Source organism: Centroberyx gerrardi, chromosome 20 (genome assembly GCF_048128805.1).
Source record: "Centroberyx gerrardi isolate f3 chromosome 20, fCenGer3.hap1.cur.20231027, whole genome shotgun sequence".
Lineage (NCBI taxonomy): Eukaryota > Metazoa > Chordata > Actinopteri > Beryciformes > Berycidae > Centroberyx > Centroberyx gerrardi.
The window spans coordinates 6,277,291-6,294,908 of NC_136016.1; the positions used below are offsets into that span (position 1 = coordinate 6,277,291).

At 45.6% G+C, this 17,618-nt stretch overlaps 1 protein-coding gene across 1 annotated transcript in view; it reads right to left on the reverse strand.

The window, feature by feature from the left end:
• Positions 1-2,417: 2,417 nt before the first annotated feature.
• Positions 2,418-17,618, reverse strand: part of cacna1g (calcium channel, voltage-dependent, T type, alpha 1G subunit) — a 196,913-nt gene continuing 181,712 nt past the window's right edge. The window contains exons 32-39 of the mRNA XM_071907895.2: positions 16,652-16,730; positions 16,119-16,240; positions 15,251-15,675; positions 13,046-13,196; positions 10,790-10,912; positions 7,631-7,823; positions 6,877-7,046; positions 2,418-4,107 (exon numbers count right to left, since the gene is read on the reverse strand). Coding sequence (XP_071763996.2) covers positions 3,052-4,107; positions 6,877-7,046; positions 7,631-7,823; positions 10,790-10,912; positions 13,046-13,196; positions 15,251-15,675; positions 16,119-16,240; positions 16,652-16,730 — 2,319 coding nt within the window. The 3' untranslated portion in view covers positions 2,418-3,051. The remainder of the gene's footprint in view (positions 4,108-6,876; positions 7,047-7,630; positions 7,824-10,789; positions 10,913-13,045; positions 13,197-15,250; positions 15,676-16,118; positions 16,241-16,651; positions 16,731-17,618) is intronic.

A 17,618-nucleotide genomic window follows, 5' to 3' on the forward strand; every position in this document is an offset into this window, starting at 1 on the left:
TGTTGTTTTTAGCCTTGTGTCTCCTTGCCTCTCATAGTTCTGTGTATATACTGTATAGTTGTATTTGTGTATGCATGTTTGCCTGACACAGAGCTGTAGCAAAAGAAGAACAGATGATAAAGGCATTAGAACATAGTATGTAGAAATCTCAATGCAGAAAACTGATGTTTGAGTCGATAATTCAACCAAACATAACACTGTCTTGCATTCTCTGTTTCTATACTATGAGTACTTGGATAAATAAGTTGATGAAAGCATCAAAGCTTTTAGGGAACTCCATGATAAATGAGCAAAATCTGAGGAAACACAAAATCATGGTTCTGATGACTTTCTCCCTGCATACTAATAAAACATTTTTTTGTCAGAATTCAGTGGGAAGTATGAATATTTACATAAATAAGACAAATGCACAGTAAGAGATGCAGCTCAGTGGGAAAGGCAGCTGTTGGTGGCGCAGCAGGATGCTAATTTGAATTGCCATAGTGAATCTGAAGACGTCCCGTGTTATTGTTAGTAGTATGAACACTTGTGTAAATAGGAGGATGAATGGGGGAATCTGGTTGCACTTGTTGTTCTGAGTGTGTGTTTCGTCCCTGATGGGGGGGAAAAATGTTATTAGTAGAACCATGTACAGCCGGTTTGCTATTTATACACACACACACACACACACACACACACACACACACACACAGCCGCCCACATCATCAGCCATGTTTACGGCCGTCACACCACTAGCGGATGTTCACTGAGAGCTTTTCAATATTTGTTCTGGATGTCGGCTTTCCAAACACACTTGGAACTTCTAACAGTTGGGGGTTAGACCCGCCGCCTCATCATCTTCATACAGCAGCTTTGCCCTTGTAGCCAGAGTCTAATTGCTTCTGAAGTTGTTCTTTTCAATCTCAAGTCGGACATCAAAGGCATGAAGTCGAGTGCTTTGTGCATCTGCTTATCTCCATGAATTAATGCTTAGTCCAGCTTCTGAGTTTTTCCCACTGCTATAGATTCATTTTACATTCCAGCCTATACTATGGCATGTTATACTGCACTATGAGTTTCTCATGTTAAGCAACAGATTCTTCCACCAAGCAACATGATTGCCTTAGAGCTACAGTGCTAATGTTGTTCGTCAAAACATAAGCACAAAAGTATGCAGCATTTTACAAATAGGAAAATGCCAAAAGTCAATATTTAAATAGCATGTGTCAAGAAGGTGAATATGGTATGAAATTAAACTTTATTTCTGATGCTGGCTGAACATTTTATTATAATTCTAGCAATAGCAGTGAAAAACTGACGTAACAGCTTCTTATGTTGTTAATTAGTTATGTGTTGTACTGTGTGTACTTCTTCATAGTTATATGGCTGCCAACTTGAGCCACTAAATTGTGCAAATGTCCAATTCTTGCTGTTGAAATATGTTTTGCGTCTATGTTTCATACTCATATCATTACTTAAATTTCCAAATGTTGAGTCACCATTTGTTAACAACTCCTTAGGGGAAGCTTGAGGGCTTCTTTCTAGACTCCAGGGATTTGAGTGGGGGTGTTTTTCAAATGGAAAAACTCACTCTCTTTCTGTTAGTAGCGCTATCACTACTGCTCTCTCCAATTACACATAAAACCGACGGCTGGATGCAACAAATCCAAGCGAATTCACTGGGGGTTGTCGAAAAGCATTCTGGGAAATGTAGGAAATCATGAACTGAAGGAGAAGTAGACGAGGCAGGTTGAGGGAAAGTGGGTACACCAAAAAAGTATATTACACTTACACTTGAATGCATTGAACATCGCAGATTGGTGATATATAACAGTGTGAGAGGATCAGAGAGTGGATTTTTCCTTTAAGGCAGCAATGGAAAGATCAAGTCTGGGACATATGGGGTCAGAAAATGTTTTGGGTGTGTGTTCCACCTAAAAGTCGGGGCTTATATGCATTATCAAACTCACTCATGCATACGCACACAAACACACACACACAGTTCATCACTTTCAAGCGAGAAGCTAAACTTAAAGTGAGGAAGAACAACAGCTGCAGGACCTGGATCAATAGAAAATAGTGTTTTGCTCGACATTTTGTTTTTCTTCAATTTGTCTTCCCATCCTCTGTCATGAAGAGACTGTGGGGCCGTATGTGATACACAAGAGAATCATGCAAACAATGAGAAAACTTCAACCGCAAGCTTTTCCCTCTAACAATCAATCCACCACGATCTAATGCTTGTGCTTAAAAATCCAAGCTCAGTTTAATGACTTGTTTTTATATATATATATTTATATATTATTCCTACAAATACATGGTTTTCAGCACTTTGAAAAATGTTCACTTTCCTCAGTAAATCAAGAAAGCTAGAAATATCCTACAGTGAAAAAAACAAAAACAAAATGACATAAGACAAACCATTTCGAACAAACGAGAGAGAGAGAGAGAAAAAAAACAAGGAGATCACAAAAAAGACATGGAAATAAAAATTGAATGAAATTAAAAAAACAACTTCTACATCCTGTACAAACACTATGGCCCAATAATTTAAGAAAATAGTGTCTCTAAAACGTTCATATTGCTTTGTACCTCCACTGATGCCCTTCGAGCGGGCGAAGTCCACCCTGTGCAACACCAGGAAGTTCCGACGGCGGCCGCAGGGGGCGCCGTCTACAAATCCCAAGGTGCTGATGTCACTCCAGAGGTCATGGGGTCAACCTGCAGCCGATGGCATGCAGGCGCAGTTAGAAGAGAAACAGTCATGTTTGTTTTCTTGTTTCGTCTTCCGGTTTCGCGGTGTTCTTTTCATGTTCTCGTTGTTTTGGCAGTAACAATACAAAGACAAGGGATGGTCACACTACTACAGTACTGCACTCCTTATGAAACCAAGGATGTTTTTACCGTTTGTTGTAGTTTTACCATTATTACTCTCTACGGCATTATTACTAGGACTATCACCATCACAGATACACAGAGTGCATCGTGTGTTTGAATGTGTGTGGAGGGGTGTTGTTCGTCCAGCTGTGTGTGTGTGTGTGTGTGTGGAGCTGTGCGTTTGTGTGTCAGTGTTCAGTGCTCGGAGCTTGTCTTCTCAAAGGAGAAACTGGGAAGAGTCAATAGCTTGGGGTTGGTGTTGGGGCCGGGCGAGCCTCCGTCCTGCCCCGGACCCTCTCCGACTCCCAGGTCAAAGGAGTCCTTGGAGTCACTGGAGGGCGCTCTCCGCCTCAGGCAGGTGTCCCGGCCGGGCAGGGGAGGGGGCATCCCCAGCCCCCCCAGCCCCACGCCCCCGAGCCCCCCCAGGGCCGGGTGGAGGCCGGGCTGGGCCTCCAGGCCGTCGGGGGGGTCCACGGAGATGCAGGGCGGGCTCATCTTCTTCTTGCGCCGGGGCGAGGGCAGGGAGGTCTGGGTGGGGGTCTGGCTGTGGATCTGCAGGCTGTCGGCCCGCGACACGAAGCCGGAGGAGGTGGAGGCGGTGCTGCGCTGGGGGCTGGACTCCACCGAGGAGCACACCTCCACCGAGTGGCGCCGCGGGTCGTCCAGCCAGGAGGAGGGGCGCGGGCGGGGCAGCAGGGCGCTGCGGCCCTGCGTGTCGGCGCTGTGGAACCTCTTCAGCTGCCTCGGGCACGGGCTCCGGCCTGCGTAGCCGCGGTAACCCTCGCTGCCGCCGCCGTCGCCGCTGTCGTCCGCCAGCTCCGAGCCCAGCCCCCCGGCCCTGATGATGTCATCGCTGCCGGCCAGCCCGGCCCGGGTGATGAGGGACACCTCCTGGTCCGCCGAGGCCTCCTCCTGTTGGTGCGGCCTGGCTGGAAGGAGGGGAGGGGGCGAGGAGGAGGAGGAGGAAGAAGGGGAGTAGGAGGCGAGGCAGTGCTGGTCGTGGTGCTGGGTGTGCACGCTGCTGGGGCGTGAGGGTTTGGGGGACGCGCCCGGGGTGGCGGGGACCAGGCGGAGAGCAGGCTGCTGATGATGATGGGAGCAGGAGGAGGGAGAGGTGGAGGAGGAAGAGGAGGAGGAGGAGCAGGCAGAAGAGGATGGAGGGAGGCCCAGAGAGGCTACGTTCAGGAGCCCCTCATCGCTCTCCCCTCCATCTGAACACAGGGCCTCCTGAGAATCAGTAGACACTGCAACCTGGGGGGTGGAGGGGTGGAGGAAAGAGGGGGGCAGATGTTGTTTAGGAGGGATGGGAGAGAGGATATAGGGAGGAGATGGAGGTACATGAGCAATGAGAAGGAGGAAGAGAGAGAGTGGGGGAGACCAAGGGTTTGGGGATTAAGAGGAGATGAGAGGGGGACACTAGTTAGTGTGAGGTGACCTGGTGAGGATGACCAATAGGAGTTTGGGTCAAAGTTCACAGTCTGACCAGCAGGCTCCCAGTGTCCTCTCTGACTCTAATCGGGGGGAAAGTTTGTGTTGGGATTGCAGCGTACTTGCATGATATTAAAAGTTACACTGCATTGCACAACGATGGGATTCCACATTGAGATTTGTCAAGAGTCAGTTGGGTAAACCTCTTGTAATCTTTTTTTTGTTTTCATTTACTGTGCACTGCCTCTATTGAGACAAGGACAGTATGTTGCTGCATTCACGTCAGATGGGAATAACTGTTGGAACGACTTGACAGTTAAAAGCAACGACTAGTGTTTGAACTCCTTTGGAGCCGTCAAATGCATTGATTGAAGTGTTGTGCAGACTTTGTTTGCTCCTCCTTTTTACATTTTACAGACATGCACTTATGATTGCTACATTTGAGAAAACCAAATTGCGATGTCAGACCCAAACAAAGAATGCAGCAGTAGTTGTGTAATGCCATGGCATTTTGAGAGCGACTATTTTCTTGTTAGTGATGTCAGAAATCTGACAAATAGGGGGCCATCGGTAAACCCAGACTTCCCAAGCAGTATTTACCACCCGATGTGAAAAGTAGTCTCCGGTAGGAAGCTCATATCTACGGTCTTTCTCATATGATGTGAATGCAGCATGCGTAATAGACTGTAGTCAGTAGGACAGAGGGATCGGCTGATACACTCAACTCTGAGCCAGAACACTGACCCTTGCCCATTCACACAAAACCCTGTGAAGTGTCATCAAAATGATCTGTCTTCTAAGAGTCTTTTCAGATGATTTTACAGATCGATTTATGATCAATTTTCCCATGTCTTTATCCTTAACTCTACACAAAACCACCCACTTTATAGCACTACCACAGGGTAAGAGGGCAATGGGCAGAGGGTGTACACAACATGTAGCTATAGGAGAGGAAGGGTTAGTAAGCACAATGGTTGCTAAAACTCATCAGATGTCCCAGTGACCTCATGGCTTGATCTCATCCCTCTTACATAACAGATTGGGGATCAGAAAGGAAATGAGCATCATTTTTCTGTAATTATGTTGAATTGTGATAATCCCAATAAGCTCTTAAATCTTTGGAGATGAGGAAACAGGCCATGCATGAGTTTTGGAGCACAGCGTTTTGATTAATGTGTAGAAGGATGAGTTCCTCTGCGAGCGGCTGAACGGTGAGACCACAGCGACACCTAGTGGTCAAAGATATCACCTGCCATTACTGCACATAATAAGAATACAGCTTCTTCTCACCACGTGACAAAATAATCCATGACAGGACATTACAGCACTAAAAATCTGTACTTTCCAGAAACTGCCATTCCCTCCTGCACTTTTTGCTGTGGACGCACATTTCAAACAGGTTTCCAAAACTGGGTTCTGTACAGTAAATACTACACCCGGAGTAACATTTACATATCGCTCAACCACTAGTCTATTCTATAAAAAAATCACAAGTGCTCTATCACCGTGGTGCTGTGTGTACAAAATGGCCAAATACATATGGACAGAACTGTTGCTGTTCTGTTGCAGTTCCCCTGAGTTGAATCATTTGTGGTGTAATAAGTGCACTGTATTGTTACATTTTTCACCTCTCAGCCAAATTACATCTTCACCCAACTTGAATACACTCCATCCATCATCTACTGAATAGCACAGTCCAGTGATGCAATGTTACACACAGCTCCTCTCGCTTGTAAACAAGAAATTAGACTAAAGTGGAGTATTGTATGTGAATTTGGAAGTACTAATGTACTGGAAAATCCCATTCTGTTTGGTCTGTGGTCAAGTTTGCTACAAACAAAGCTACCTGTTAGAGAGTTGTAGATGGGATGCTTTGTGGCTGATGGTTAGCAGTAGACAGACAAACATCTGGGTGGGTGAGTAAGGAGGGGAAGAGAGGGAGGGAGGTGTGGGTCTGTGTGTGTGTGTTCGTCTGCCTAGAGGATGGAAGTGAAGTCCAGTGTTTCTGAAAGGCCCAGTGGTAGCTAAAGTCTGCCGCGTTTCGCTGTTTTCAGAAACAGGAGTATCTGTGTTTGAGCAGCAGCTCAGGGTCGGGCGGCTTTTGGACCCAACTGAGCTGAGATCAGCGAATGATACAGATACAATATGGAAGATGACACAGAACGGACAGACAGCGGATGCAGTTAGTAGCGTATAGGACACACAGGAAGAAGGGGAGAGAGGAGGAGGAGAGAAGAGTGACACTGTTTAGAAAGTGGAACCAGCGGAGAGAGATTCAGGACAGCTTTGGCCATTAAATGACAGAAACCAGTGGTTCTCAACCCAAGAGTCTGCAGATTTCCATTGCAGCCAAACACTGCAGCAGCTGATGTCACCGACTAGTTCGTCCCCTCTGGTTCAAAGTGCCCCAATCAGTGAAATCAGCTGCTGTAGTGTTTGGTTGGAAAACCTGCATACCATTGGGCCTTGATAGCACATCACATAGATACAGACAGGAAAAGACAGGAGACGGAATTTCGGGGCAAAGAAAAAAATGCCTGCGTGTCTTGAAACAATAATGTAAGCGTGTGTTTGTGTGTGTGTGTGTGTCACCTGTCTGCGGAGCGTGCGGCTGAGTGTGTGTGCGCGTCGGGGCGGGGGGAGGCGCGGTATACTCTCGGAGTCGGAGTGGCTGTGGGGGCTGATGGGTCGGAAGAGGTCTGAAGGGACGACGAGCTGCTGGGAGAACTCCTCCGGCTGCGAATGCACCGAGCAGCTGGAGCCTGCACACACACACACACACACACACACCACAGCACCGCTTATGAACAGATAGATAACAGTTAAATAACAAAGAACGGTTAGGTGTGTTGGTTCTCAGAGGAAATGACCTGCATCTCCCTGGGTAGATGTCAACCTGCAGTACATGGAAAAATCAAGGCCTTCCTCTTGTATTGACCAATTATTAGTTACTTGACAAAACTCAACTAAGAATGGAATAAATAAGCGATACATAAGTACTGGATAATGGTGGAGTGGTGATTTTCGATTTAAGCCAATCAGAACTAAGGACCAGAACTGTCCATTTTAGAAATAAAATTATTCCAATGTGTTGTATTGTAATTAACACATAGTGAAAATAGTAATAGTAAAACTGTTGATCTCTGTAGGGAAATTCTCTTTAAATTGCCCCTGCAAGCAGCATGGCAAAAAAATCTAAACGCACACCGTAAGTAAAAGTAATGTCATTTTGATGTTTGATTTTGTAAATTTTGTCTTACGCTATGGAGAATTCGCTAACAAAATGAAGAATAAGTTATCTTTCATTTTGACTCCAAGTCATACTGAACTGGATTCCCTGTGTTACCTGATTGGGCCCTTTGGGTGCCCACTATGTGCTGGGGCCCCTGGGTCTGTGCTAGAAGCTGTGCTGGAGCCGGGTGGCCAAAGGGCTGCAGGGGGAGGAACATGTAGCTGTCGTTGGGCAGGGAGTGTGTGCGTCCCACCGCGGACTTCCTGACGCTCAGCAGGTTGTCCTCCAGTGGCTCCCCAGGGTCGAGCTGCTCCGTCTGGGGAGAGAGAGAGAGCGGTCAGCCTCCCTCTGGAGCTGGAAGGGCTACTCTTTGACTCAGGCACTCTCACTCTCTTTCTAACACAAACACACTCCATATATCTCTACACTGAACAGAGGCAGTAGTCATTAGCATACACATAGCAACAGACGGGAGTTTTGCACATTGGAGTTGACTGGCGCGGAGCTGGCACAGCTCACAGAAACAAGACCTTGCTAAGCTGAACTTGCCAAGCGCTTTCTTTTTGAAGCGAAAGGCGTCAATTTGAACTCTGGATAAAGACGATGACCACAGAGCTTTGCCCATATTAATCCCCTTGTTCATATAGCTGTATGTGAGCCTGCTCTGTGAGTGTGTGTCAGCTGGGGCAGTGTCCCGCAGCCCGACCCATAACAGAACCAACATTCATCATGGAGCCACTGAAACTCCAACACACTTTACACTCCCCCACCAAACAGCACATGACGTGACAAGTAGGAGAAGAGAGAAAAACTACAATCACTGGTCACGTCAGAAGACAGAGGACGGCACACACGAAGAGAAAGAGGACGGACAGGAAAGGGCCGTGAGAAAGGAACGTGGACACACATGTAAAGCACATAGGAAAAAGACAGGAGAAGGAGAAGGAGACAGAGTATAAAGAAAGAGGAGAAAGAAAGGAGTAAAGAAGAAAGAGAGAGGACTGCGGACTGGCAGGCGAGGAGGCGCACTACTCTACTGGACTGGACTGGACTGGAGAGTAACACACACCAGGCTGGAAAGGTGGAATGAGAGAGAGAGAAAGAGAAAAGGAGGGCACACGGTTAGATACTCCAGGGGCTTTCAACTCCACATGCGCTCTTCTACCTCATCCCTCCCTTCCCTTTCAGTGCTGGTGATACCCGGCAATCCAATTAACAGCGATTTCATTTCATGTGTTGGGTTTGGAGGGGGGGGGGGGGGGGGGGGGGGGGGGGGGGGGGTTGCCCGAATGGAAGAGCCAGAGAGAGCAGAGACGTTCATTTTTGAGACTGATGACATATCGATCTGAGTCCGGGCCAAGGCTGCGGTGACCCTCTCCGGGGGAAGACATATGATAACGGGGAAGTGATCTGAACGTTAATGAGCCAAACTGGTTGTTAATTATTCCCCGTCGTCCCAGATGACTTTCAATTCATCTTTGTGAGTGCGGATGTCCTCTCCCTCAATGCCGAAAGGCTTACGGGACGGGGAATAGTACAGTAGAGGAGTGTAGGGGACTTAAGCACGCTGCGCATAGTCTCTACTCAGTCCACAGCTGTATATGCAGCAATGTAATCATATGTGGCCCCGTGGTTAGTTCATTAGTGGAGGGTAAAAAATCAGTTTAATCACCTTTTTATATGCAGAAATGAGTTTACCTACTTTTTAGGGTGACATTCAAGGCTTGACATTAGCACCCGCCCACCCGCCAAATGCGGGTAGAATTCGGCAGTGGCGTGTAACACTCTTACTAGCCACTTTGACGGGTGGCAAAATATCCCTCATGCCGCGTGTGTAATGGGAGGCGAACAGACGGGTCCGGTGAGCGAGCGAGATAGAGAGAGAGAGAGAGAGAGAGAGAGAGAGAGAGACAGAGAGAGCGAGTGAGATACAGAGAGAGAGAGAGAGAGACAGAGAGAGAGTGAGCGACAGAGAGAGAGCGAGATACAGAGAGAGAGTGAGCGACAGAGAGAGAGAGAGCGAGATACAGAGAGAGAGTGAGCGACAGAGAGAGAGAGCGAGATACAGAGAGAGAGTGAGCGACAGAGAGAGAGAGCGAGCGAGATACAGAGAAAGAGAGCGAGAGAGAGAACGCGCAGAGCAATTAGGGGCTGAGCGAATCAATGTGCTACATGCAGTTCTACAATTAAATAGTGGAAAAAAAATATATTGTGGCGGTCAGTGCTGATATTGTAGCGGGCCGCCACAAAGTTTTCTATGTGTGGGAAACCCTGGTAGACCCTGGTAGAACGAACAGGTACGGGAGGGGTAACTTAGAGCGAGGGGAGATTGTCCATTAGTTAATCGATCGCGGATGGCGTCGTTCTCGGATGAATAAAAAAATAAAAATAAAAAATGTTAAAATGGGTCGCCAAATATACTTTGGCGGCCGTTAATAGTCCAAGTCTATGTGTGGGAAACACTGAGTATGATGCCCACACACCATAGTCAACTTTAATCAAATAAAATGTAATTTCCCAACAACAAAATTGTGGCTAGTAACTTTGGAAAACCACTAGCCACAGTGGCTGGTGAGCAAAAAAGTTAACGTCAAGCCCTGGTGACATTAATCATTAGGGATAGGACGATATGCTTATCTCACGATACGATTTGATACGCGATATGGGGTTCACACCACGATACGATGTAAAAAAAATACGTTTCACAATCAACAAAGTATGACAGATGTATGTGCAGAATTGTTTATTTCTGAGACACAAATCTTTCTAGCAATGGCAATGGCTTGTTAGAATGTAAACAATTTAAAAATGTCATTACAAAGTGCAAATAATATAATTTCGATGGAGAGCTTGTGAAACTGTGATGGGCAAGACAAATTAAATTAAATGAATTATGAATATTGTAAATTGTAATTAAAATTCTGTTTTATTACTATTTAGTTATATGAAGATAGCTTTTATGGTGGTTGTTTGCTTAAGGATGACCATCGACTATTCCCACCTATTAATTTACCACTACATTCCTGATCCCAATGTACACATGGGTATATTTAGTAGTGGGACTTGTCTAACATCCAGTGGGCTCCCCCCTGCCAACCTAAACTTATTGTTATACCCCAGTAGAGTGTGAGCATGGAGGAGGGCAAGCGGGTTTGGAAGCACCCTGGGAAGGAAACACTACTGCAGAGGAGAAGAGGAAGAGGGATGGAGAGAGAGAGAGAGAGAGAGAGAGAGAGAGAGAGAGAGAGAGAGAGAGAGAGGAACTGTCAGTACATTGCATTCCAGACTGGTTAGAAAGAGGGGGTTAAAATCGTCGGGGGCCGAGTCGTCGGTCAGAGCTAGGGACCAGGATTTCTCAGAGGCCAGAGACAGAGCTTCCATCTCCGCTAGAGGGATCTAGGCAGGAAGAGACAATGCCTGGTGAGCAGAGAAAACAAACACGCGCTCCATGCAACACACAAAATAATGACGTTACACAGAGATAAGACCTACTGCTAACAGGAAAATACATACAATACAATACAGCAGAGCAAAACGACAAAGACAAAGTCAACTTTTTTTTAGCCTGGGACTCAAATGAGAACTTTTTTTTTCTGGTCTCACCCTGAGACCCAGGCTCATTTACAAGTGTTAGTATTCGCATCATGAGGGGGAACCGACATTAATATAAGCATACCACATAGTGGGTCCAGACACAAAAACACATACAGTAAAATGTACAGCCTGATGACCAATGTGATGATTCTGTAGTTGAGAGACAAACACATTGGTCTCTGATTCACAGGGACAAACAAACAAAGAAAACAAACAAAAATAAATAAACCATGCTTTACATCAGAGATATCATGATGACTCATACAGAAAACACATTCAGACATGTGATACACAGTAATGTCGGAGGAGGGAGGGTCTGAATATTAAACTTTGAAGTGTCTACAGTGCTGGTAGCTGTCTACAGTAGCTAGATCCAAGAAACCGCTGTTTGGTGAATTGACATTATGCCACTGAACTCTGCATCCTAGAGCGCTGCAGACTTTGGCTTCAGTCACGGAGTGTTTAGAAGCCTCAAGGGCTCCTGGCTTCTGTAAAAGGAGCTGCTGTATATCTGGCCCCGTCCCAACCAGGAGACTTAATAGGGGAAATGCTTTCTGACAGGCGAACGGCTGGGCCAGCCGGGCACAAACTCGCCGGAGAGGGTTTCTGCTAACTTATCAGAATGAGATGCAGAAAGAGAGGCGGCCTATTACTGCTGGGGCAATAATAACATCTCAATCCGATTTAAAAGCTTTTAGAAGACAGATTTTTGCAATGCTAATGTAATTGGTCAAAGCTATTTGCCTTCGAATGAGGAAAAGAGGCACCCAGATGCATAATTCAGTGATTCAGTGATCCATAGCTTATTGATTGGGCCATTATAACGCAGGCTTGCGTGTGTGTGTGTGTGAGATATGCTTGCCTTAGGAATGCCTTTTGTTAACTTGTGCTCATTGTCTAGGTGCTTTGATATCTCAAAGCTGTGAGTGATTGGCGATTGTGGTGCACACATACAAATACACACACACACACAGACACAAAGCCGTGGAGAGCGCACAGAGCAAACTCTAAACCACGTCATTGAGGTTGCTGAACCAGATCAAAAACCTGTCAGGCAAGGATGAGTATAAGTGAGCGAAGACGTGAGCGAGGGGATGAGATCATGGCTGAGGCGGGATATGACGCACTGCACTGTGGTAGGCAACAGGGTTGGTTAGTAAAGGAAAAATAGATCCAATGTCGAGGGATGCCAATGTGAAAATGGCAGGGCTGCACGATATTTACAAAACATGTTGCAACTTTGTTTTGCTGAACTCTACGATATGAATTCCTATGGGCCCACAGTATGGACTCAGCTTCTCTGCATACAGTAATTGCCTCCAACGTAGCAGGCCAGGGATTCTGTACATTGCAAAAAATATCCATCTTAAAGTCATTTGGGCTAGTATTGACTCTTAATCTCAATATCTTATTTTTCTTTAAACAAGTGAAAAATCTGCTGATGGGGTGAGGTAATTGCATTTGTTTCCAATGAAGATCAACTTATTTCAAGAATTGTCGAGTCAAGCGACCTTATACCTTCATACTAGTGGAGCGATCTGCCTTGTTTGAAGGTATTGTCACTTATTTTAAGGAAATGCTTGGGTGAAACTGCATTGGAAACAAGTGAAAAGACAGTATATTGCCTTATTTGAATGAAAACAAGATTTTAAAACTCAATACTAGACTAAATGACTCGTTAATACACCGTTTTTTGCAGTGTACAATTATTCTATACACCAGAACACCTTCCTTAGGAGGTCATCTGAAACATATTTCCCTCTAATAAACAACTGTAGCCTCTTGCGATTTGGAAATTGCAGCAATCACAGCATTGCAACTTTTTTTCATGATTAACTGTGCAGCCCTGTATGACAGTGATTAAGAAAAAGAGACCCATTGGACATAAAACATGGAAGAAGTGGGTCAGCGATGGTGTTATTGGTGGCTATTGACCTTCTTGTCGGTGCTGTGCTTGCGGGGCTGGGGGGGCAGGGCGTAGTAGTGGCAGATAGAGCCGGACAGGTTGTCCATCAGACTCAGCTCCCCCTCCATCGAACCCTGGATGACCAGGGAGACCGAGTCAAACAGCGCTCTCCGCTGGACACACATGGACAGAGCAGAGAGGAGCAAATGGAACGAAAGAAAGAAAGAGAGAAAGACAGAGAAGTGGACAGAGAGGCAGAAGTAGTAACAGTAGTTGTCGAAGAAGACAGGGAAAGAGAAAGACAGAAGTCCAGACGGAGATGCATGGATAGATGTGGAAAGAAAGGGGAGATCACAAAGAAAGAAAGAAAAGGAGGGAAAAAGACAGCTGTTCAGGAGGAGACAAACAGATATAAAAACATAAACAAGACAAAAGCAACGCATATATCGTACGCATATATCAAACTTAGCTTCCTATCAAAGCTTTCTCTTCACACTTTGTAACCGTTACACTGCAAAAAAATATGTCTTAGTCATATAATCCAGTGTTGAGCCTTAAAGTCTTATTTCTCCTAAAACAACTGAAAGAATCTACCGATTGGCTACAATGATTTCACTTGTTTCCAGTGGAAATCAACTTATTTTCAAGAATTATTTAATAATTTTCTTGATACTAGTGGAGTGATCTGCCTTATATCCTTGGTTCAAGATATTAACCCAAGACAGGCTACTGGAGATATTTATGATTTGTGAAACAAGTGAATCTGCACTTGTGTTAAGAAAAATAAGATAAATGTGAGACTAAATGACTTTTTTGCAGTGTGCGACTACAACCTCCTCCTCAACAGCATCCACTACAATCTCACACCCGTTGCCATTTCATCCCACGAGGGGGCACTGCAACACTGCAGTAGTGCCGATCTCCCACAGGGCCAGAAAAAAGATTGGGGCTTAACCACACACATGTTTTGGGAGCGAGCGGGAGGGGAAGATGGATAACATCTTAGAGAGGAACATAACGATAGCGAGACCTCTATTTCCTATCCCCAAAAAACTTCCCCGCTGTCTGGAAATAGCTGTTGAAGTGAACAACAAGGCCCTGTGGCCCAGCTTTCCCATGGCACTGTGACCTATCTATGACTGGCATGTCCTCTACTGGGAGCAGCCAGACACACACACACACACACACACACTACTTGGACTTGTTACTGTTACTGTAAGGAGAAATTGTAAACTGGCCTCATTATATGGGTCAGTAACAACACAACCCATGTGCAAAACAATAAAAAAATTTGCATACATTATTAACCTATATGAAAACTATAAAAATCCTGTATCTTTTAAGCATGCATACATTTACAGTATGTACATTAAATGGAAGAAATATATGTCAATATTGCAAAAAAAAAGCCACTTTCATGTTACATGTGTTTACATACATGGAAATACATTTGACATGGAAAATGTATCTTAACCCAGGATATATTATCTAAGAGTATATTTTGAAATATGAGCTCATCCCAGGAAACAATATACATGTCAGACTTTGTAGTGAATATGGCCTTATATGGCCATATACAATACACTATAGTTTTTGCATATGAGTAACAGTTGTTACAGCAGATATTCCTCCTAAACATCACCCAGAAAACTATTAATTTAGATAGCATCCAGCATGCTCAGCGTCCCTCAGCGTGAGCGAGAGAATTAAATAAAGGTTTGGACTGGAGTCAGGACTAATGACCAGAGACGTGGGGGTCATCTGACTGGCCTCACAGCCTGGCCCTCAGCAGGAAGTGACCTCAGAGCATCTGTCATGTCACACAGGATACTTCCTGGATGACTGAGCACCGAACAATCTGACCTAGACGTTATCTGAATGTGCATAATTATGTACGTGTGTGTGTATGTGTGTGTGTGTCTACCGGTGATAGTTTTGACAGAACAGAAGATACTGGTTATGTTTACATGCGCACAATAATGCAATTACTGCCAATACGATGATTAAGACAATGCTGCAATTAAGCCATTTGCATGATTCTATAAAGTGAAATCTCCCCCAATAATCTAATTTACATTTGATAAGTGGTTATTCAAATCACAAAAAAACTGATGCCAATGAGTGAGTTTAGGGGAATAAATGGCATATGCCTTTAGGAGTACAAACCAAAAACACCCACACACGTATGCATGTCCACACACACACACACATAACCAACTCCAATCAGGCTCCTCACCTCCGCCGGTGGCTCCAGGCAGGGAGGGGGATCCGCCCTGATGTGTACCGAGTCTCTGGTTATATCAGCGGGGGGCGAGTCCGGCGGACCGCCCCTCTCCTGCTCCCTGTCTCCCCCTCCGGTGGACCTCCAGGGGGAGCCCCCGGAGCTTGTCCGCTCCATGCCCAGCGCCAGAGGGTTGAGCTGGGGCGACCTCGCTCCGCCGTCTCCCGCGTCCATCTGGAGCTCCAGCTCCAGCTCCGCCTCCAGCTCCGCCTCCTCCTTGGCTTCCTTGTTGCTCTCCTCCAGGTGCTTCATCAGCACGGCAATGACCACGTTGACCAGGACGAACTGAGCGGTCAAGACGAACGAGACGAAGTAGATGGGGGAGACCACAGTGTTGTAGCAGGTGCCGGTGTCCTGCGCGCAGTCCCTTAACGTGTCCTGGAGCAAGGAGAAAAACACAGCATGAGCATACCAGATAGACCAGGGTCAAATATTGGTTTATCTTACTTATGCGCCATTTCAAAGATAGTATATCTTTCCACAATTCACAACTGAGTGTTTTACACTGTCCTCATATAACAACCCCTTCACATCTAGTACTCCAAGAAGGCTAAAACAAAGGCTAAGATCTAATATCTATTATAAAACTATTATTTGGCCTTGGGTAAAAGAGAATGAGTCTCTTTTTTGCATCTAGGCAGGCAATTTTAGCAAGGGGAAATCTGTAGTCGTCTATAACAAGGGGGTATGCTGCACACTTTGAGTTCACAAGGGGAATGACATCTTAACCCCCCCCCCCCCCCCCCCCCCTCAGAACCGCCTCTTGTGTTCCTGCTGTACGTGTCTATGTGTTCGGATCCAAACTGCTGCGCCAGTTTCACCTTCATTATGCCATTCCAGTTGTCTCCGGTGGAAACTCGGAACAGCAGCAGGAATGCCATGCCAAAGTTTTTGAAGGTTGCATAGCGCCCCAGACCCTCGCATGGGTGGAGCTCATCACAAACTGAGAATGAGAAGACAAGGAGAGGAGAGGAGAGGAGAGGGGAGGGTGGGGGGTGTTGAAGAGGGAGAAAAATAGCCAGAGTAAAGGACCGAAAGATAAAGATAGAGACAAGGAAAGACATCTTTATGTTTTTATGGCTCTGCAGTTGTCACAACAGAGAGTTTTTCAAAGAAATGATAATCACTGTGATACAATTTTATTTCGCTGAAAGCTAAGAGCCACAATTAGAGGGATCAATGTAGTATTTCAACACAGGAATCAAGAAAGCAATTAAGACCAGATAGATTGAACCCACAGAAGAGAGAATTAAACGCTCTGTGCATGCCTGTGTGGCAATGGAATGATATGCATATGTGTGCAAATCTCTGTCTGTTTTGCCTGACTGCACTGTGCGTGTGTCCGTGTCCTTACTCAAGTCACCGAACAGCTCCACTCCCAGCGCTGCAAAGATAAAGAAGAGGAGCATGAAGAGAAGACCCAGATTCCCCACCTGCAGAGAGACAACAGGAAGAGAGGGGGGATTAGTCAGAGGGGAGAAATCCCAGGCAAAATAAACCAAGAACGATGGACAACAAACAGCAGATTCCGGCGAGAAAATAAACCGAAGGCCGTGACAAATGCTTTTCCGGCGAGGGAAAATGTAAGCTATGGTAATCAGGAGAACGACGCAGCGACAAAATAATGAGGATACAAATAATAATATAATGAATGGTAATGCAGAAGAAGGGATTGCCAGGTAAAATAAAATAATCCTGAATAAGATTATGAGGAGGAGCCGTAATAGCGTGGCTGATCCTGGACTAGAGTAATGGAGATAATAGGGAATAGCAGGTTTGATACAGAGGGGGGCTTAGGTAATGAAGAGCTTTAGGGTTTGCTGCTGCTACTTGTCAATGCTAATCAGTGTGTGGCGACCTCCGTGGCCCGCCCCATTATCGGCTTTATTAATTATCATCACTTATGACAAGCTCTGGGAGGAATTAGCCTGGAACAACACTCAATCCTTCTCTCTCTCATTCGCAGAGACAGGGGTAATATCGAAAAATGCTGTAAACATGCAACTGTGTGTTACGTTTACTCTCGCTCTCCCAATCCAAACATTAAAGAACTTTACTTTTTCTTGCTTATCTTATCCCTTCACTGACCCATCACCACCCTCAAATCCACCCACCACTGTTTAAAAAAAAACCCTAAAACAACCTGCACTTCTTCATCTCTGCAGGGGGTTGTCTATGCAAATAAGGGTGCCAAGAGACGTCAAAAAGCTCAGGGGAAATGAAGTCGAGAGGGAGGGTTCTGAAATAGCCCCGAAAGAGTAGTATTCGTGACATGAAAAGAAGCGCTTCTGGGATGTGAAGATGGGGATGGCTCCAATGGG